This window comes from Mastigoproctus giganteus, chromosome 9, assembly GCF_048544385.1.
Source record: "Mastigoproctus giganteus isolate SK-2022 chromosome 9, ASM4854438v1, whole genome shotgun sequence".
NCBI lineage: Eukaryota > Metazoa > Arthropoda > Arachnida > Uropygi > Thelyphonidae > Mastigoproctus > Mastigoproctus giganteus.
The window spans coordinates 163,216,536-163,239,041 of record NC_143583.1 but is presented as its reverse complement, the minus strand read 5'-3'; the positions used below and the strand labels follow the sequence as shown (position 1 = coordinate 163,239,041).

The 22,506-nt window shown below is 40.8% G+C and overlaps 1 protein-coding gene across 1 annotated transcript in view; it reads right to left on the bottom strand.

The window, feature by feature from the left end:
- Positions 1–22,506, bottom strand: part of ValRS (Valyl-tRNA synthetase) — a 394,022-nt gene that overhangs the window by 367,089 nt on the left and 4,427 nt on the right. Inside the window, exon 2 of the mRNA XM_090381628.1 lies at positions 21,128–21,200. Coding sequence (XP_090237754.1) covers positions 21,128–21,200 — 73 coding nt within the window. The remainder of the gene's footprint in view (positions 1–21,127; positions 21,201–22,506) is intronic.

Below are 22,506 nucleotides of genomic sequence, written 5' to 3'. Positions count from 1 at the left end.
CTTATGTAAACTCTAGAAGGAAGGGGATGAATCAGATTGGTCCACTTGAGATCGATGGGTCAACTGTTGATGACCCTGCTCGAGTAGCTAACAAACTAAATGAATATTTTGCATCGACATTCACACATGAGGAGTTATTCAGCGAGGGGAATGCCAGAGGTGTATTCAACTCTAGCAGTAAGCTAGAGAATCTTGTAATAACTGAGAGCAAAGTGGAGGAGAAATTGTTGAAGATAAACACAAGAAAGGCACCTGGGGTGGATGGGATCTATCCAGTTATATTAAAGGAGGCAGCAAAGGAGGTAAGCAAACCCTTAGCCATAATTATGAGAGCTTCCTTGGACTCAGGGGAGGTACCCATTGACTGGAGATGTGCAAATGTGACCCCAATTCACAAAGGGGGATCAAAGGCTGACACAAGTAATTATAGACCTGTGAGTTTAACTTCTGTTCCCGGAAAATTAATGGAGGCACTGGTGAAAGAAGCACTGCAGGATCATCTAGACAAGACTTCTGTTATAGCTAGGACACAGCATGGTTTTGTTAAGGGGAAGTCTTGCCTGACCAATTTGATTGGATACTATGATGCAGTCACAAAAGAACTGGATGCAGGGAATAACTTTGATATTATATACTTGGATCTTAGAAAGGCTTTTGATACTGTTGCACATGGAAGACTGCTACACAAATTGGAGCAGTGTGACATTGGAGGCAAATTGCTGCTATGGATAAAGGGGTGGTTGAGGGGGAGAAGACAGAGAGTGGTAATCAATGGACACTGCTCATCATGGACTGATGTTATTAGTGGAGTCCCTCAGGGCTCAGTGTTGGGTCCATTATTGTTTTCTGTATTTATAAATGATATTGATGATGGTATATCAGGCTTAATGTCCAAGTTTGCAGACGATACGAAGGTTGGCAGGGTTGTCAAGGACACTACTGACACTATGCTGCTGCAACAGGATTTGGAAAGGTTGAGCAGATGGGCTTCGAGGTGGCAAATGAAGTTTAACATTGACAAATGTAAAGTACTACATCTGGGAAACAGCAACCCCAGAGCAACGTATCAACTCTGTGGTACTACACTGACAGTGGTAGAGAATGAAAGGGACCTGGGGGTGGTGGTGCAGGCAGATATGAAGTTCTCTGAGCAGTGCAGACGAGCTGCAAGAGTAGCTCATGGTGTATTGTCAATGATATATAGGAATTTTTCTAGCAGGGATAAGGAGGTGATTATTCCCTTGTATAAGGCAATGGTCAGGCCACACCTAGAGTACTGTATACAGGCCTGGAGGCCTCATTTTAGGAAGGATGTAGAGCTGCTGGAACGAGTACAGAGAAGGGCAACTAGATTGGTGAATGGGACAAAGGGGTTCTCTTACGAAGAAAGGCTTAAGTTTTGCAAATTACAGTGTCTGGAAACTAGGCACCAGCGGGGTGATCTGATAGAGGTGTACAAAGCCTTGAATGGTTTGAGCATGCTCAATGCTGATGGGATTCTTCCTCTAGCTCAGAAAAATCACCTGAGAGGGCATAAATTCAAATTGAGGAAAGACAGATGTAGGATAGATGTGCGGAAATTTGCCTTTAGCCAGCGGGTGGTTGGTGGGTGGAACAGACTTCCATCCCTTGTCGTGGAAGTTGATAGCCTAAATAAGTTTAAGGCTCAGCTGGACAGGTATTTCGAACGAACAGAGGGGTGAAGTGGAAGTGGTTATTTTTATTTATTTATGTTACTTTTTTTTTTTTTTTTTTTTTGGCTGATGCTGCATAAGCTTGCTTTCTTGCATCAAATGCCTCTACTAATGCTAATGCTAATGCTAATGTCAGCACTATTCCACAGGGTGTTATTTCCATTGATATCCCCAAGAAGTAGGACAGGGGAAGGCAGTTGCACAATGAGATCATCAAGGTCTGTCTGGGAAATGTCAACCTCGGGTGGCAAATAAATCGAACAGACTGTTAATAAAAATCCTACTATAAGGCAAATTGCTACGGTGATGGAAAGTGGCACAGGCTGAAATGGGGTCTGGTTGCCCAGATAGCAACTCCTCCACGGGTAGGTCTGTCCCCAGTTTTGTCTTTACATATGTGTCTTTATGTATAGTAGCATAATGATAGGAAGGGTTGTCATTTGCCTTCAAATATGACTCCAGCAAACAAAAGCAAACTGGCTCATTTTGCCACAATCCACAATTCCACAGTAGGAATTTAGCCATTGCTTGGGCTTGATGGATCCATCGATTAGCTTCCAAATTGCTGAGGGCTTGATTCTCTCAGCCTTGGATTTATGTTTTTGGGGAAATATGGATGCTGTCTTGTGTCATTTTCCTCCTCTGCAAAAAGTTCCAAGACCGAGTTTTCTGTAAACTTCTTCTCCTCAACATCCATTTTTCTTGTGGTTGAGATGGGGTGGTTTTAAATGATTTTTTCCTTGTCATTCTCTTTTGGAGGAGCTGGTGCAGCAGGACATATTGATATTGACATAAGGTGTGGCAACTTATTGGCTCGTTTGAGTTGGCTTTAATGAACTCAATAAATGGCAAGCAAGAGGAATTGCTGTTGTTGTAGTAGGGTTTTAGAGGCATCAGCAACTAAGGATATATTGCTCAGTGTATACTTTCTGTAAATTGAGTGTGTTCTGTGGTCGATTTTCTGTTAGCTGGACTAAAAACCAGAGTTTCTGTTATAAAAAAACCATGCTACCCTTACCTGAGATCAACTCAGCCACATTGTGAATAAGGTCCATAAAGATTCCTCACGTCATCGACGGGACTCAAACTCAGGTCTTTTCCACCTGGTGTGGAGGACGGTGATTCTACCAACTGTGCTACCCACAAGCATGCAAGAGGAATGAATGACTCTGACGGTAGTATGTGTGATGCAAACTGAGCTGCTGTCTCAGTTTGCACCCAGATGGTGCACTTTGCAAAAACTTTCTGGGCATATGAAGGCTTACCACTATTTACTGGTTGGATACATTTTCTGGCCTCTTGATAGGCAATGTTCAGCTGTTTATTAATTTTTAATTTTTTTTTTCTTCCCTGCACTACTGCCATGCTCGAGAGTATGCAGGGTGCTCTCCTTGGAAATTTGTACAAATTGCCTTAGACGCTGAACATTCCTTGCTCCCATGGTCTTTGGCACTAGATTGAGCACAGGCAGGGGAACCACAACAGGCTTTTTGTGAGTGTACATACTTTTGGCATTTAAAACATGTCAGTGGGTTTGGAATGTAAAATCTCACTGGGAAGTTTAAGTAGCCTGACTTGATGGAACTTGGAGGCTGTGGGGTGTTGAATGTTAGGATGACCACTTGCATAGATATGAGATTCCCATCCTTTTGCATCAATATTCGATTTACAGCTCTGACACCTTGATCTTTCAATTTAGAGCAGATCTCTTCCTCAGAGACACAATGAAGAAATCTCAGATTCCACTCTGATATGGCACCACTTGAAGAGTTGAGTTTTATGAGAGGGTTATGATAATGGGTATTCCCCTATCGATGTGGCTTTCAGAATTTGCTGGGCATGTTTTGCACTTGCAGCTTCAACTAAAAGTTCTCCAGAACATAGCCTTTTCATGTAATTTGGAGATCCTGCCAACCCTTCTAATCCTTTGTGCATGAAGAAGGATGACATTTTCCCAAATGCCTGCTCTCTGGTGGAATGAAGAATGAGGAAAACTGGTGTCTTTAATGGTGGTGTATCCTCAGTTCTGGCTCTTTTAACAGAACTGCTATAGTATCACATGTTTGATTAAAAAGGGGCCTTGCTGAGGCCACAGAAGAAAAAAAAGGATTTATAATAATCATATTAGTAAAATAAAAATTTCTGATGCCCTAAGTACTTTACCCATCACAAAGCCCTAAGAGGGGATACTAAACTAGCAGATACTGCATACGCAAATGGGATGCCAAGTTTGCTTAGAGCATCATATCCACATTTCCGACAGGACTTGACCCTATATCACAGGGGTGGCCAACTTAATTTGTGATGTGATCTACTTTTTTCCTTCAAAATGTGCCGCGACCTACCATCTCAAAAATTTCATTGCACATGGTTAAAAAAGTTAATCAACACATGTTGAAAAATGTTGTTTATAAATTTTAAAATTCAATACAATTCAGAATTCCTATTTTAAATTCATTATTTAAAATTTTAATTTATGCAAAGTTTGTGTCTTCATTTCATCTGCCAAGCTTTCAAAATCGGGGATATACTGTGATAAGGCCAACCATAAGGTTGGTCTTATCACAGTATATCCCCGATTTTGAAAGGCCGATTTACATAGATATGTGGAACCAAAACATGAATTTAAAAGTTCACTGCATTTTTTTACATTTGGGTACTTTTCTCGGAAAACGTATTTCCAAAACTCTTTTTCTCATGATCTGGCTTTTAGGAAGATATTGTTTCCAATGTAATAATTTCATTTTCAAGAAATATTTTCTCCATGTGAAAAATCGCAGGAATTTTTTCTGCAATTTGTTTCGTATCTAAGTCGACATTAAACAGATAAGAAATACATTGAACAATGTCTTCAATTGTTTTAAAATCACTGAATCTGGTTTCAAAATCATCCACAACATTCTCAATTTCAGAAACATATTTCTCACTATTAAATTCAAAAACAGGATATTTTTGCAAATGATCTTGCATATTTGCAAAATGGTCGAATTTTTTTTTCTTTGAGATCCTTAGCCATTGCCAAAAATTGATATTTATATGCAGAAATACTACTAATCATGTCAACCACATTTTTATTTTTTCCTTGTAATTCCAAATTCAGATCACTTAATTTACTGGTAAAATCTGCAAAAAAAGCCAGATCACACAACCACTCCGTATCTTGTAGCTGCTGATAATCATCTCTCCTTTGATCAACAAATTTTTTAATTTCATTCTGCAAATTTCGAAATCTCTGTATAAACTTACTCTGACTCAGCCACCTCACATTTGTGTGTAATATCAGATTTGGTTCTTTTTCGTCGAGTTGCATTTTGAAAAGTCTCCTTTGAAGAGATTGTCCTCTGATGGAATTAACGATTTTGAAAGCGATGTCCATAACACTTTTAGCATTTAATCTTTTGCTGACTAACACTTGTTGGTGGATGATACATTGGTAACTCAAAAAATCTGTAAATCTGCGATGAATCCGTTAAGATGCCTCATCATTGCTTTAGCTCCAACTGTTGTTACTGATACGAGCTTAAATAGTGGTAATTTTTTCAATAAAATGTTTGATAGCAGTTCTTCTCATCGAAAACCATACGAATAAAAGCGAGCCAACTGAGCTGTATCACTGACATCTGTAGATTCATCCAGTTGTAAAGAAAAGGACATACAATTAGCAATAAGAGCATGCAATTGTTCGATCACATTTTTACTCATTTTTTCTATGCGTTGCATCACAATATTTCGAGATAATTGGGGATCTTGAAGAGCACTTTTAATTTCATTTCTGTTCTTAAAATTTTGAAAAAGAGAACCTGTTATTTCTAAAAATGCATCTGATGAATTGACCATCAGAAAATGATTTGCATTTTTTTGCAAGAAGATGACTCAATTTAAATGATGCTACAATTACTTCTTTAGATTGTAAATTAGGTGTCATGAAGAAATTTTGTTTCACGAATAATCTGGATTTAAGCTCTTCTAATTTATTTTTTCTAAGGTCACTATTCAGTGGAAAATCCGATTGGTATTTACCATGGAGTGTGTTGAAGTGCCTTTCTAAATTTCCTTTTTTGGGTATAGCCACAGAAGCATTGCAAATCAAACAGTAACATTTTTCTTTCACCATTACAAAAAAGTATTCTAGTTCCCACTCTTGATGAAAATGATACGTTTTACTCTTTTTAGTAGCATTCATTTTAAATCAAAAGGTATTAAATTAACATATAAGTACTGTCCAGTTATTAAATCAGCAAAAGAAATGCTTACCGATTAAAACACTTTAAGTTGTGCGAACCGGAAAAATATTCTGTCTGAACAGCTAACATAGGATAACTGATGAAGAAGATTCCCGAATGAGGAAATTTTTTCCAAAATAACTGGACAAACACACCACCGTTTATTGCTGTTTGGTTATATCCTTATAAGAATCAGTTTTGAATGTCTTTGTGATATTTCTCTAAAGCCATTCTGGAGGTCATGACCATAAAACAATAAAATCAATTTGCACTTTCCGGTTTATTGGGCTTTTCTGTTATTGCAATCTAATTATAAACAGGTAGTAAACTCAATCTTATTGCATTTTCAATAATACCGACACCTGGAATTCTGTGCTATTTTACGTTATTATGGTGAAACGTGTTTCTCCTTCAATGAAATCTTAATCATGCAACAAAAACAAAAATAAATTTTCAAAATCTGCTCTTCATTCCTATTTTTGAAGCTTCGTAAAAAAAAAAAAATAATGTAGCGAAATCCGCTGCGCAATATAAAATTTTGGTAGTATACCTGACCGCGCAAATAGAGGGATGACTGTATATTTAATATTCGTCGTGATCGACCGAAATTAAAACCGTGATCGACTTGTTGGCCACCCCTGCTATATCAGGACTAAAAGGAAGGAGAAAACCTACTGGAATGTATGCAGACGAATCAAGCAGTAAGAACCACACTAGACCGATCCTAGTCAGGCCAATCCAGAACTTTCATGTCTTGCCGAAGCAGGGGCCAAAGTGATGTATTAGGGCTGGGCCCCTCACCCACCATGATTCCCTTTCCAAGTTTCCACAAGTCATTACACACAGCTATAGATGCCAGATTCCAATGATGAAACCTTGGAATCAAGATATCTGCACTGGATCCAGTGATGCTAATCCAGAAGCCCCACAGCATCTTCTACAATAATCAGAACCTCTTTATAATAGGCCTACCTTGCCATATAAACATTCTAAATACATTCATTATAAATAATACTCTGAATGTTGATAAAACAACAATATTGTCTTTGCAATTAACTGAACATATCATGCTCACTTACTTCCCCCTGCCCTCCAAGACAGGATGGGTTTTGGCAAATTCTACTAGGATGACTGGAATAACATTTTGGGATCACAACTATATTTCATTATGAGTAATAATGCAATTAATGAAATTTTAAACTTTCGTTTCAGCTCCTCATATGGTTCTCAATGACAAACCTGGTCAGCATTCAACAATCTTGGAATAAATTTTGCTGACATGCAACACATGTCACAGTTTTCAATCAAAATTGACTGACATTATTCAAAAAATATTCTCAGTTCATGAGCAATTTCTTGGATGATTAATTGTCGATCAGAATGAATTTTTTTATACACTTTAGCAGCTATTTCATCCCTACTTGAAGTTGAAAGTTGACTTGAATGTTAGTCACAAACAGATTCTCAGCAAATTTGGATATGTTTCATTTACTCATAAACAATAACCTTACGAAAAACAAGCATTATCAAATGCGGTTCTTAAATTTGGAAAATGTCAATTCCATTTTTTTCCCTTTTCACACAAAAGTTGATGCATGCACATTGTTCTGCTCTTGTATTCTATTAAAATTTCAACAAAGGCATAAGACACATGAACTTCACATTTTTTGCTCATTACTGGTTTAGTGGAGCAGGCAAACAACTAGAGTCAGTAATGTGATGATCCCTCCCTTATGCTTACTCATCATCTTGGCCCTCAATCTCTACTATTGTAATAATTACGTCTTAGAAGGCGCCTCCGTAGCCAGGTGGGCAGGAGTGGCAGTGCATAGCACACGTTTTTTGATTAGACCGGGGTTCGAGCCCGTGACCACCAAATACGGAGGATGCGGAAAGGTCAGGGAATGACCACCGCACATCCCGGAGCAATATGGCCTTAGTTGCTAATGCTTCTAAAAACCAAATAACAAACACAAAACATGTCTTAGAATTTTTTGATTAGTCCTCATATTTTGAAAAATATTTCTTACAGTTTAATTTGTGTATAAGCAAAAATGTATATCACATGCCGAGGCACCTCCGTAGCCAGATGGGCAGGAGCAGCAGTGCGCAGCAAATGTTTCTTGATTAGACTGGGGTTCGAGCCCCTGACCACCAAATACGGAGGATGCAGAAAGGTCAGGGAATGACCACCGCACATCCCGGGCGCAATATGGCCTTAGTTGCTAATGCTCCTAAAAACCAAATAACAACAACATCACATGCCTTATGTAATTCAAGGGACTTGCCACAACTGAGGTAAACAGGTATTTCTCTGATATTATATGCGCATGTAGTACCTCATTATAATGTAATTCCACTTGCCACAGAATGGCTGTATCAGGAGGACTTTTTTTTTCTGTAATTTTTTTATTTCAAACTTGGCACCTGAGTTTGCAGGTGACCTAAATTTTTAAAAAATTGTCAGTACCTAAGGTAGCAGTATCAGACATTCTCTCAGATATGCCAGACAAGCTGCACTTGCTACCTGGGAGTCTAAAACGCTGATGGAACTGATATTCGGGTGACACTCAAGTTAAGTGGACCCAATTTCGGCGAAGTCCGGACGGTCTGTGGCAGCCAAATCCTCTGCTTGCACCTTCACGATGGTGGGACTGTTAGTAATCCTGGGTATAACCTTCATTCACAAGTTCATGGTGGGTGACTACCCAGGTGTGAACCAACGTAACCAGTGGTCGAGGTGTGGCGCCCACACCACATGGAGGAACGCCGCTCCTGTATGTTACCACGCAGTACTAGGTGGTAGATGACTCTCGTCAACCGGTGAAATACCACCACTTTGCTTATTGGAGACTTGAAGTGGTGGAATCCATGTTTAGTCTCTAGAGCTAAGTTCCGGTCAACCCTTCCCAATCTCTTCCATCATGCAGTATGATTGATGACTTTTGAGGTTATGATGAACAGTATTTATTTAAAGTATACCCAGTAAAATAAAATAAAATAAAATATTTCCAGAAGCTTTCGGAACTCGTGTCCCTTTCTCAACTGACAGAATTTTTGAATACATTACAAGCAAAGTGTGGCACGTTACTCATTCGTCATTGTTGTAGCACGGACGTGTGCTGCCTTGCGCCAGTGATCATCCATCAATAAAACGGTTGTCTCCAGGATTGGATGTATACGCATGCCTTTCTGGCGATTTAATGCCTTAGGGTTGTTCATTATGTTTAGTGACTCTAGCCATAGGCGGTGGCGAAAGTGTCGCGCGTGGTCCACTATCTCAAAGTCGCGCTTGGGGTCAAGATCGTGGTTGGTAGCCCAAAAATGTTCTGCAAGCGCGGACTGGTCAGTTTCGGCAAGCCGGATTGCTCTGTCGTGTTCCGTGAGGCGATCCTGGAGACGTCTCGATGTCTCACCTACGTAGCAACTGTTACAGGCCCTACAGGTGATACGGTACACTACATTGCTGCGTAAGACAGGTGTGACAGGGGTCTTCACACTGGAGACAAGTGAACGTAGGTTCCTACCTGGTAATTGTACACATTTTATGTTGTAACTTCTCAGGATCTTCGAGATACGTCCTGACACTCCTGGATAGTACGGAATGTAGGCGGATGATATGCCGACTTGCTTCGGAGGTCTTGGGTTGGAAGTAAGTTCTTGTGCCTGTAACAAGCATCTGTTTAGTACATGGGATGGATAACCGCATCTGGTTAAGTCCGCCTTCACACGGGAGATCGCGTTACGTCTAATTGTGTCGGTGCTGGAATGGCTCCAGGCCCTGGAGAACAGGGTGCGGGCAGTGCTATTGAGATGGCTTGGAGCGTGGCCGGACCCGTAGTTGGTGAATTGACCGCACCACATGGGTTTGCGGTATACTGAGGTCTCTAGATGTGGGCCTACGCGATGCACTAGCACGTCCAGAAACGGGAGCGAACCGTCCACCTCTGATTCTACGGTAAACTTGATGAAATTGGATAGAGAGTTGAGGTATTCTAGTAGTACCGTTTCAGAACCACGTGGTATTATGGTAAAAATATCGTCGACATATCTACACCACGTTGTAATAGGTGTAGGTGGGTTCTGGTGTATCTGCTTCTCCAGATCTTCCATGGCGATGTTAGCTACTACGGAACTGACAGGGGCACCCATAGCAGTGCCATGTACTTGTTTGTAGAGTGAGTCTTCAAAGGTGAAGATGCTGCTAGAGAGGCATAGGTTGAGGGCGGTACAGATGTCATCAGTGGATAGTGACGTCCTGGATTGGAGGCTTAAGTCGCTCTCAAGGAGCCTTCTGGCGCAGTGCACGGCCTGTTGGACGGGAATCGAGGTGAATAAAGAAACTACTAGAATACCTCAACTCTCTATCCAATTTCATCAAGTTTACCGTAGAATCAGAGGTGGACGGTTCGCTCCCGTTTCTGGACGTGCTAGTGCATCGCGTAGGCCCACATCTAGAGACCTCAGTATACCGCAAACCCATGTGGTGCGGTCAATTCACCAACTACGGGTCCGGCCACGCTCCAAGCCATCTCAATAGCACTGCCCGCACCCTGTTCTCCAGGGCCTGGAGCCATTCCAGCACCGACACAATTAGACGTAACGAGATCTCCCGTGTGAAGGCGGACTTAACCAGATGCGGTTATCCATCCCATGTACTAAACAGATGCTTGTTACAGGCACAAGAACTTACTTCCAACCCAAGACCTCCGAAGCAAGTCGGCATATCATCCGCCTACATTCCGTACTATCCAGGAGTGTCAGGACGTATCTCGAAGATCCTGAGAAGTTACAACATAAAATGTGTACAATTACCAGGTAGGAACCTACGTTCACTTGTCTCCAGTGTGAAGACCCCTGTCACACCTGTCTTACGCAGCAATGTAGTGTACCGTATCACCTGTAGGGCCTGTAACAGTTGCTACGTAGGTGAGACATCGAGACGTCTCCAGGATCGCCTCACGGAACACGACAGAGCAATCCAGCTTGCCGAAACTGACCAGTCCGCGCTTGCAGAACATTTTTGGGCTACCAACCACGATCTTGACCCCAAGCGCGACTTTGAGATAGTGGACCACGCGCGACACTTTCGCCACCGCCTATGGCTAGAGTCACTAAACATAATGAACAACCCTAAGGCATTAAATCGCCAGAAAGGCATGCGTATACATCCAATCCTGGAGACAACCGTTTTATTGATGGATGATCACTGGTGCAAGGCAGCACACGTCCGTGCTACAACAATGACGAATGAGTAACGTGCCACACTTTGCTTGTAATGTATTCAAAAATTCTGTCAGTTGAGAAAGGGACACGAGTTCCGAAAGCTTCTGGAAATATTTTATTTTATTTTATTTTACTGGGTATACTTTAAATAAATATCTGTTAAACTATGGACCCCAGTACTCCAGGCCCATTTGTCACTATTCGATCACTTTATGGCCATAATACCTACAACGATTGTGCACAGTTGCAAAAGTGCTTCCTCTCAATAGCTCGCTACAGGCAACATTTACGCTTCGCCCACAGATGCAAAAGCAATCGAATTATACCTAAAGGGTTCCGATACAAAGCCCCGTTCCACAACTCTCATATGGATCGTGCCTGCTTTAACTTCAGCCTGCGCACGTTAAATTTATGGATATCCCATCTCCACCGTGAAATCAGGAACGCTGACTACAACAAGTCCAGACTGTTACAACATATACAAGGTAAGGTCTCGCCTATTGTATTTACAAACCTTATACATACCATCTGCCATCGGGCTAGTCAGACCTCGGATACCTACCGTTTACGCCAACAGCGCAAGTTCATAAACTTGAGCATAGAAACTAACTCCTTAAAGACGAACACTCGTTCAGACGACACGACTTCTTTCGTCTTGAATCTAAGTAACAAACAACTGTCCAACGAGCAGCTGAGTGTTTTATCAAACGGTATGAAATTCGCCGTTATACCATCGAAACCTCCCATCACACAGCTCGCTATGGGCATAGAAGCCAGTATTACCAACCTTCCCGAAGAAACTGCCAACGAGATCCGATTCAAGACTGCCGCAGTCCTCCGCAACACTCGAAAAACGTGCTCAAACCTCAACCACCGCCAACGTGCCGCCCTGTCATCTATAAGAAAAGACAACTCCATCGTTGTACTTCCTGCGGATAAAGGGCGCCGGACTGTTGTGCTGGACCGATCAGCCTACCGAGAGAAAGCCTTGGCCCTATTACTCGATCCTAACGTATATGAACCTCTACCTGATCCTCCCGTTAAAGTCTTGAAACGTCTGGAAGCAAATGTTAATAAACTTGTCCACGCATGGCTTAAAGATAAGAAGATCCCGACCGCGACTCACCATCTTCTGCGTGCTACTGGCTGCCAACTACCACAATTCTACGGATTACCAAAGATCCATAAACCGGGTATTCCTCTCAGACCTATAGTGTCTTGCTGCAGTGCCCCAACGTATGAACTGTCCAAACACATCGCGAGCCTCCTCTCGCCTCTTATAGGTAATACATCTCACACCGTTAAAAACAGCAGTGAATTCATTAACACCATTAAGGACATTTCAATCCCTGATAACTCTGTCATGGCATCATTTGACGTGGTTTCTTTATTCACCTCGATTCCCGTCCAACAGGCCGTGCACTGCGCCAGAAGGCTCCTTGAGAGCGACTTAAGCCTCCAATCCAGGACGTCACTATCCACTGATGACATCTGTACCGCCCTCAACCTATGCCTCTCTAGCAGCATCTTCACCTTTGAAGACTCACTCTACAAACAAGTACATGGCACTGCTATGGGTGCCCCTGTCAGTTCCGTAGTAGCTAACATCGCCATGGAAGATCTGGAGAAGCAGATACACCAGAACCCACCTACACCTATTACAACGTGGTGTAGATATGTCGACGATATTTTTACCATAATACCACGTGGTTCTGAAACGGTACTACTAGAATACCTCAACTCTCTATCCAATTTCATCAAGTTTACCGTAGAATCAGAGGTGGACGGTTCGCTCCCGTTTCTGGACGTGCTAGTGCATCGCGTAGGCCCACATCTAGAGACCTCAGTATACCGCAAACCCATGTGGTGCGGTCAATTCACCAACTACGGGTCCGGCCACGCTCCAAGCCATCTCAATAGCACTGCCCGCACCCTGTTCTCCAGGGCCTGGAGCCATTCCAGCACCGACACAATTAGACGTAACGCGATCTCCCGTGTGAAGGCGGACTTAACCAGATGCGGTTATCCATCCCATGTACTAAACAGATGCTTGTTACAGGCACAAGAACTTACTTCCAACCCAAGACCTCCGAAGCAAGTCGGCATATCATCCGCCTACATTCCGTACTATCCAGGAGTGTCAGGACGTATCTCGAAGATCCTGAGAAGTTACAACATAAAATGTGTACAATTACCAGGTAGGAACCTACGTTCACTTGTCTCCAGTGTGAAGACCCCTGTCACACCTGTCTTACGCAGCAATGTAGTGTACCGTATCACCTGTAGGGCCTGTAACAGTTGCTACGTAGGTGAGACATCGAGACGTCTCCAGGATCGCCTCACGGAACACGACAGAGCAATCCGGCTTGCCGAAACTGACCAGTCCGCGCTTGCAGAACATTTTTGGGCTACCAACCACGATCTTGACCCCAAGCGCGACTTTGAGATAGTGGACCACGCGCGACACTTTCGCCACCGCCTATGGCTAGAGTCACTAAACATAATGAACAACCCTAAGGCATTAAATCGCCAGAAAGGCATGCGTATACATCCAATCCTGGAGACAACCGTTTTATTGATGGATGATCACTGGCACAAGGCAGCACACGTCCGTGCTACAACAATGACGAATGAGTAACGTGCCACACTTTGCTTGTAATGTATTCAAAAATTCTGTCAGTTGAGAAAGGGACACGAGTTCCGAAAGCTTCTGGAAATATTTTATTTTATTTTATTTTACTGGGTATACTTTAAATAAATATCTGTTAAACTATGGACCCCAGTACTCCAGGCCCATTTGTCACTGTTATGATGAACGTCGTGGCGAGATCCAATATTCCTTACATTTCGAGGGAACAGCTCCAAAACGGTGTTCGCAGGGGGGACCGCTAGTTAGTACACCGGACCGGACCGAACCTATTGGTAACTCTCTAGGAGGCTTCTGGATCAGCTAGTGTATAATCTTGCTACCTCTACTCTGACAGATAGTGACTGGAGGGAGCCCGAGTAGTGTGTATGAGGGGAGCATTGTCGAGGTCACGTTATGTCAAGGATCTGGGTATATTCTTAGCATGTGTACGCCATATCCAAAAATTTCATTACTTCATACAGCATGTCCCACCCACATTTTCTAACTATTGAATACACCATGAATTGTCAAAATAAAATAGAGCAAGCTTATCTGCGAAAAGATCTAAACCTCCCAAGCACTTCCTAATTCATTTCACAAATATACGTGGTTTGTCTCAATTCTAATCTCAACGATGTCCATTTCCACTTGCAGTCTGCCAAACCCCATGTACTTCTTCTGACAGAATCGCAGTTATCAGTTGATTCAACTACTGCTCATCTCAGAGGCCCAAATTATTCGCTGTATGATTCCTTTCGCCTCAAAGGTGGTATTTGTGCATATGTCCGTTCTGATATTCAAAGTCAGAGACTTGGCAATTTGGAATCTCCTCTCTTTGATCTTCTCTGGCTTAAAATCTCTCTACCTCATTGTGTCAAATTCATCTGTTGTCTCTACCGTTCTCCCAACTCCACTAACTAGCGCCCCCCCTGCGAACACCGTTTTAGAACTGTACCCTCGAAATGTAAGGAATATTGGATCTCGCCACGACGTTCATCATAACCTCAAAAGTCATCAATTCGGCCCTGGAAGGATTGTGCAAGGCTCAAGGGGTAGAATTTTTTTCAGCCTGGTCTGTACTTGTTAACAGGAGAGACTGCTTCTACAAGCATGGGATACACTTAAATAGAAAGGGTGCAAGAATGCTTGCTGATGCTATCGAGGCAGTGTCAGGTGGGTTGGAAAACTGCTAGATTGGGGGATACAAGGACTAAAAGATTAACAGTAGCCACTGGCAGAGGTGAAAGTGATTCTTGCACTGCTTCTATTGGTATGAGCCGCAGCCTGGAAAATAAGATGCAGGATAGTTCAGAGACTGCTGGGAATCATTGGGGTACAAATAAACACATAGGTTGTGTTAGGGTGGCTAAGAAAAAGAACAGGTGCATGTATACTTGCGTGTACACCAATGCTAGGAGTTTAGTAAATAAATTTGATGAATTTGAGGTATTGCTCAAAACATCAAAGGCAGATATTGTGGGGATTTCAGAGACGTGGTGTCACACAGATATAAGGAATGCAGAACTGGAATTTGGGCAGTACAATGTCTACAGAAAGGATAGACAGGGTAGGAAGGGAGAAGGGGTTATGCTATTAGTTAAGAAATACATAAAATCCAAGGAAGTGAAGCCAGTCGACATTGCTGTACAGTGCAGTGCAGTGTCGAGTCAGTTTGGCGAGTCTTATAATGGGGGATTTTAATTTCCCAGATATTGACTGGAATTTGGGGGCTGGTCACTCACACACTACCAAGGCTTTGGTGGATTTATTAGATGATTGTTTTCTACATCAGCATGATCGGGAGGCAACTAGAGGGAGTGATACTCTTGATTTGATTATCAGTAGTGATTCTTCATGCATTAAGAATCTGCAGGTAAATGAACCACTAGATGGCAGTGATCACAGTGTGCTGAAGTGGGATTTACTCAAAGAGGTAACTACCATTAGGGGTAAAGGGAAGGGTTATTGCTTTCGTAAAGGCGACTACGATGGACTGAGACAGTATTTAAATTCTATACAGTGGGACAACTGATGATGTTACCAACAGCAAATTCAAAATGGGAAGCATTCAAAGAACTTATCTTGGAAGCTACTAGGCTTTACATAGCAACTAAGAAATATTGTTCAAGGTTTAGGCCTAAGTGGATGTCAAATGAGCTACTAATGAGACATATGGCAGAGAAGAAAAATGCATGGGATACATACAAATTAACACGTGACACAGAATCCTATGATAGATACAAGTTGATCTGTAACCAAGTTACAAAGGAGGTTAGGCAGGCGAAGGCAGATTACGAGAAATCTTTGGCAAGGGATGCAAAGAAAAACAGCAAAGAGTTCTTTACTTATGTAAACTCTAGAAGGAAGGGGATGAATCAGATTGGTCCACTTGATATCGATGGGTCAACTGTTGATGATCCTGCTCAGGTAGCTAACAAACTGAATGAATATTTTTCATCGACATTCACACATGAGGAGTTATTCAGGGAGGGGAATGCCAGAGGTGTATTCAACTCTGGCAGTAAGCTAGAGAATCTTGCAATAAATGAGAGAAATGTGGAGGAGAAATTGTTGAAGATAAATACAAGAAAGGCACCTGGGGTGGATGGGATCTATCGAGTCATATTAAAGGAGGCAGCAAAGGAAGAAAGCAAGCCCTTACCCATAATTATGAAAGCTTCCTTGGACTCAGGGGAAGTACCCATGGACTGGAGATGTGCAAATGTGATCCCAATTCACAAAGGAGGATCAAAGGGCGACACAAATAATTATATACCTGTTAGTTTAACTTCTGTTCCAGGAAAATTAATGGAGGCACTGGTTAAAGAAGCACTGCAGGATCATCTAGACAAGACTTCAGTCATAGCTCAGACACAGCATGGTTTTGTTAGGGGAAGTCGTGCCTGACCAATTTGATTGGATACTATGATGCAGTCACAAAAGAACTGGATGCAGGGAATAACTTTGATATTATATACTTGAATCTTAGAAAGGCTTTTGATACTGTTGCACATGGAAGACTGCTGCACAAATTGGAGCGTGGTATTGGAGGCAAATTGCTGCTATGGGTAAAGGGGTGGTTGAGGGGGAGAAGACAGAGAGTGGTAATCAATGGACACTGCTCAACGTGGACTAATGTTATTAGTGGAGTCCCTCAAGGTTCAGTATTGGGTCCATTATTGTTTTCTGTATTTATAAATGATATTGATGATGGTATATCAAGCTTAATGTCCAAGTTTGCAGACGATACGAAAGTTGGCAGGGTTGTCAAGGACACTACTGACAATATGCTACTGCACCAGGATCTGGAAAGGTTGAGCAGATGGGCTGAGAGGTGGCAAATGAAGTTTAACACTGACAAATGTAAAGTACTACATATGGGAAACAGCAACCCCAGAGCAACGTATCAACTCTGTGGTAATACACTGACAGTGGTAGAGAATGAAAGGGACCTGGGGGTGGTTGTGCAGGCAGATATGAAGTTTTCTGAGCAGTGCAGACGGACTGCAAGAGTAGCTCATGGTGTATTGTCGATGATATATAGGAATTTTTCTAGCAGGGATAAGGAGGTGATTATTCCCTTGTATTAGGCAATGGTCAGGCCTCACCTAGAGTACTGTATACAGGTCTGGAGGCCTCATTTCAAGAAGGATGTAGAGATGCTAGAACGAGTACAGAGAAGGGCAACAAGATTAGTGAATGGAACAAAGGGGTGCTCTTATGAAGAAAGGCTTAAGTTTTGCAAATTACAAATTTGCAAAACTTAATGCAGTAATGCAGTACAAGCACATTGGAAACTAGGCACAGGCGAGGTGATCTGATAGAGGTGTATAAAGCCTTGAATGGTTCGAGCATGCTCAATGCTGATGGGATTCTTCCTCTTGCTCAGAATAATCACTTGAAGGGCATAAATTCAAGTTGAGAAAAGACAGATGTAGGATAGATGTGAGGAAATTTGCCTTTAGCCAGAGGGTGGTTGGTTGGTGGAATAGACTTCCATCCCTTGTCGTGGAAGTTGATAGCCTAAATAAGTTTAAGGCTCAGCTGGACAGGTATCTCGAACGAACAGAGGGGTGAAGTGGAAGTGGTTATTTTTTATTTATTTATTATTATTTTTTTATTTATTTATTTATTATTTTTTTTTGGCTGATGTTGCATAAGCTTGCTTTCTTGCATCGAATGCCTCTGCTAATGCTAATCATTTGGAGCTCTTTGACTTCCTATCTTTGCAACTTGACTTTCTCCAGTCCAACTTTCCTAATAGTGAGGTAATTTTCCTTGGTGATTTTAATGTTCACAACTCCAGCTGGCTTCCGTTTTCTAGTCACACCGACCCAGCAGGTCGAGATGCTGAGGCTTTTGCAATTACTAATGACCTAGCACAGATTGTTCATTTACCTACAAGAATACTGAACAATCCTAATCATACGGCCAATACGCTTGATCTTTTTCTCACAAACAACCTTTCTAAGTACACGGTCAAAGTGAGAGCTCCTTTAGGCACTTCAGATCACAACTTTGTGATTGTCTCTTCTCCAATGGAACCTTTATCTCATGGCTGTTCCCAACCTCGTGTTGTTTGGCATTACAAGAATGCAAAATGGGATGGCCTGCGAGACTTCTTTTCTTCTTTTCCTTGGTCGGATTATTGTTTCAAAACTTCTGATGTCAATGTTTGCTCAGATTGTGTCAGTGAAATTATTCTTGCAGGAATGGAATCCTTTATCCCACACTCCACTTTAAAATCTCTTCATTTATCTAAACCTTGGTTTTCCAATAAATGTGCTAAGGCTGTTCAAGAGAAGAATGTTGCATATTGTAATTGGCTTGTTTCTAATTCTTCAGTTTCATTTTCTGCCTACACCAAAGCTCGCAACAATTGTAAAGCAGTTATTAATCAGTCCAAACTAGAGTTTGAACAGGCTAAGAGTAGAAAACTTCCTTCTTGCCCTAATGGTAGCCGAGCATTCTGGTCTCTTGCCAAAGCTATTGGCCGCAAATTTTGCCCATCTCTGCTCCCACCTCTGTCCAAACTAGATGGTTCTGTTGTCACTTCAGCCAAGGATAAAGCTGACCTGCTAGCATCCCATTTTTCTTCCAGCTCATGTATTAATGATCTTGGAAAAACACCTCCTACCATTCCCAACACGCTCCATTCAATGCCTCCTGTGATCTTCCGTCAAAAGGATATCAGAAGGATTTTGATGAATCTTGATGCTAAGAAAGCTCCAGGTCCTGATGGTATTTCTTCACTTGTTCTCAAAACCTGTGCTCCTGAACTTATTCCTATTCTTTGCCGCCTTTTTTCACTTTCTTATTCCAAAGGTGAAATTTCCTTCTGCTTGGAAATTTGCTAATATCCCGCCAGTTCCTAAAAAAGGGTGACAAATCCCTCCCATCCAATTATCGTCCCATTGCAATTACTTCTACTCTTTCTAAAGTAATGAAGAAATCGATTAACCGCCAACTCTTAAACTACCTAGAAATCTTCCGTCTGATCAACGATCGCCAGTATGGATTCCGTCAGTGTCGATCCACTGGTGATATTCTGGCTTATGTTACCCATTTATGGACTAATTCAATGGAAAGGTTCGGTGAAACACAAGTAGTTGCTCTTGACATCTCAAAGGCTTTTGATCGTGTTTGGCATAAAGGTCTTCTAAACAAGCTTCCATCTTATGGTTTGCCAACTGTTTTCAGTAATTGGGTATCCAGTTTCCTCTCTGATCGCTCTCTGAGGGTGATGGTAGATGGCTTTCTGACTTCTCCACTAATGCCGGTGTCCCCCAAGGTTCAGTTCTGTCCCCCACTCTTTTCCTCTTGTATATTAATGACCTACTTCCATTGACTGGAAATCCTATCCATAGTATTGCCGATGATAGCACATTGCATTCCACGTTCCATTTTGAGAAACCTTGTCCTGCTCAATCAGCTTCAACTTCTTGAAAATCTGCTACCAATTCCTTAAATGCCGTTCTTCGGGTAATTCTCCAGTGGGGCAAAGACAACTTAGTTGATTTCAACCCTTCGAAAACTCAGTCTTGTCTTATATCTCGCAAAAAGGATTCTTCTGCTCCTATGCTTATGTTTAGTGACACTCCGACTTCTAGGCAAAATGATATGTCTCTTTTGGGGATTACCCTGACTTCTAATCTCTCTTGGCACAAGCACATTACAAATATTGCTTCCTATGCATCTTAAAAACTTGGTTTTCTCTTTCGCTCTCGGCGTTACTTTTCTTTATAAATCGCAAATCCGCCCTGCCATGGAATATTGTTCCCACATCTGGGGTGGTGCCCCCAAAACCTCTCTCAGGCTTCTTGATTCCATTCAGAAGAGGGCAGTTAGGTTAATTAATGATTCATCTGTAACAGAGTCTCTCCACTCGCTTTCTCATAGACGTACTGTTTCAGCTGCATGCCTCTTCTACAGATACTTCCATGGGCACTGTTCTTCTGAATTGGCTTCTATAATTCCTGCTCTCTCTTTCAAAATAGTCCGAACACGTGCCGCCACCAGCCAACATTCATTTACTGTCCAACTTCAAACCCACAGAACCAACTTTTCATCTTCCTCATTTATTCATTCAACAACCTTCCTTCATACGTATTTCCTGAAAATGACAATCTACAGAAGTTCAAGTCCAATGTCAACAAATATCTTCTTTCGTGTTCTCAACCTCCAACCCAAGCACGGTACTAAGTACTATAGGTTCTAATACCTCTCGTGTTTGGGGTTCACATAAAAAAAAAAAAAATCTGACACTTTTCTGAGTGGTTCAGAGAACTGGAATTCAAAATATGATTGGATAAATTAACATTCCAATGTATTTATAAAAATTAAAAGATGGATAAACAGAATTTCAGATTCTGGAATATAAAAGGATGTAGTATCATGGTGTAGTTCATGAAGTAGTATTATTTCTGTCACTCAAAGTAATGTTTGTAACGAGCCCAAATCATCCCGTGTGGGCTCATTTGGGCTCAATATGTTACCCTTACCTTATAAATCTTCCCCAAAAGTACATACTGAAGACACTTCTGAAATTGTTATAAATAATGAGGATGTGCAATTCTAAATTCTTAACTAGCTCTGAATGGACTTTCAATGCATCTTCACCCATTACATACCAATCTTCAAGAATTTCTTGTATTGTTGATAAAAAGTAACTATGTGAAGAAATGAATCACCCACTGAAATCAATTGTATTACAAAGGTCTACATTTTGGAACAATTGTTCATATATAATTTAGATAAACAGCACTATTAAAGGTTTAGGGTTAAGTGTACACATGATGGCTTTCTTCAACAGTGTACAAAACTTGAGAAACTGCATTATTCAGAACAAAAATTACCTTTTTTATCTCCTGGACATGTTGGCCTATCATATATTATAACTTCTTTTTCTTTTTTCTCTTTAGGCTTTTTCTAGAATAAAAGCAGTCAATTAAAACCAAAAGTGAGTGCTAATCATATTAATATTTTATTTAATTACTGTACTAATACTTTTCATTATAAGTAAAATCATGTTACAATAAATCTCTTGTTAATGAAAATTTCACTATAATGAAAATATAACCAGGTCCCAGCCAACTTCCCTTAGTATTAGGAATTTGCAAGCCTCATTTAAACAAAATAATCACTTGCAGAAAAAAATTTGGAAGTTTTAAATATGCAATAAAAGAATTCAGACCCTTTGCTACATTTTTTTTGCCTCTCTAAATGATTACACTTTTTTCTTTTTTACTCCTGCATTTAAATTACACAAATTCTGAATTTTCATATTAATGCAGGGAAATAAAGTTAAAACATTAAAAAAAAAATTGACCTTTTGAAAAACAAACCATTAGAAACAAATTTGATCTATTGAAAAACAAAAACATTAAAAATAAAATTGACCAATTGAACCCTTCCTTACACTTAATCATCTTGGCCCTCAATCTCCATTATTTCTTTTGTGACAAATAATGTCTTAGAGCTTTTTGATCAGACCTCGTAATTTGAAAAATGTTCCTAAAAAAATTTGATCTGTATATAAGCAAAAATGTCTATTTCATGGTTATGTAACTCAAGGAACATCTGCCACAACTAAAGTAAACAGATGTTTCTCTGGTATTACATGCTGCACGCCTTACCGCATTACAATTTAATGAGAATTTAACAATATGTGAAAAGTAAGAAAACTTTTTTGGAGAATTTACATTTCTAAAATTGGTATTTCATATAAATAAACCACACTTCCACATAGAACATTCTTTTAAAAAACATTTGTACATTTGTAGTACATGTATTTTGTCATTTTATTTATTAATTATTGATTTTAAAGTGCAAAATAAAGCAGAAATTATTACTTATATAAATTTGAAAAGTGCAACAATTTATTTATAGAAATACTGATTCTTTTGAAATAACTTTCAGTAACATTTGTTACAGTGAAATTTTATTACAACAAAATGATTCATACACCCTGAGAAGTTTGCTATAATGTAATTTATTGTAACATTATAATGATTTATTAGCATATTAGCAAAAGGGTTTGGGCTTAGGAGAACACTGTCACCTGATCACAGGGGAAATCTCAGCATACCCTTATTAGGAATGATGAAAGGTATGCTTCACAAATCCCTAACAGTGAAAATTTTTTTTCATGAATATGTATGATTGTACCTGTGGGGAGTTGGTGGTTGAATTTTGGAAATCTGCACTAATTTTTGATTTAATAGCATTAGTAAAG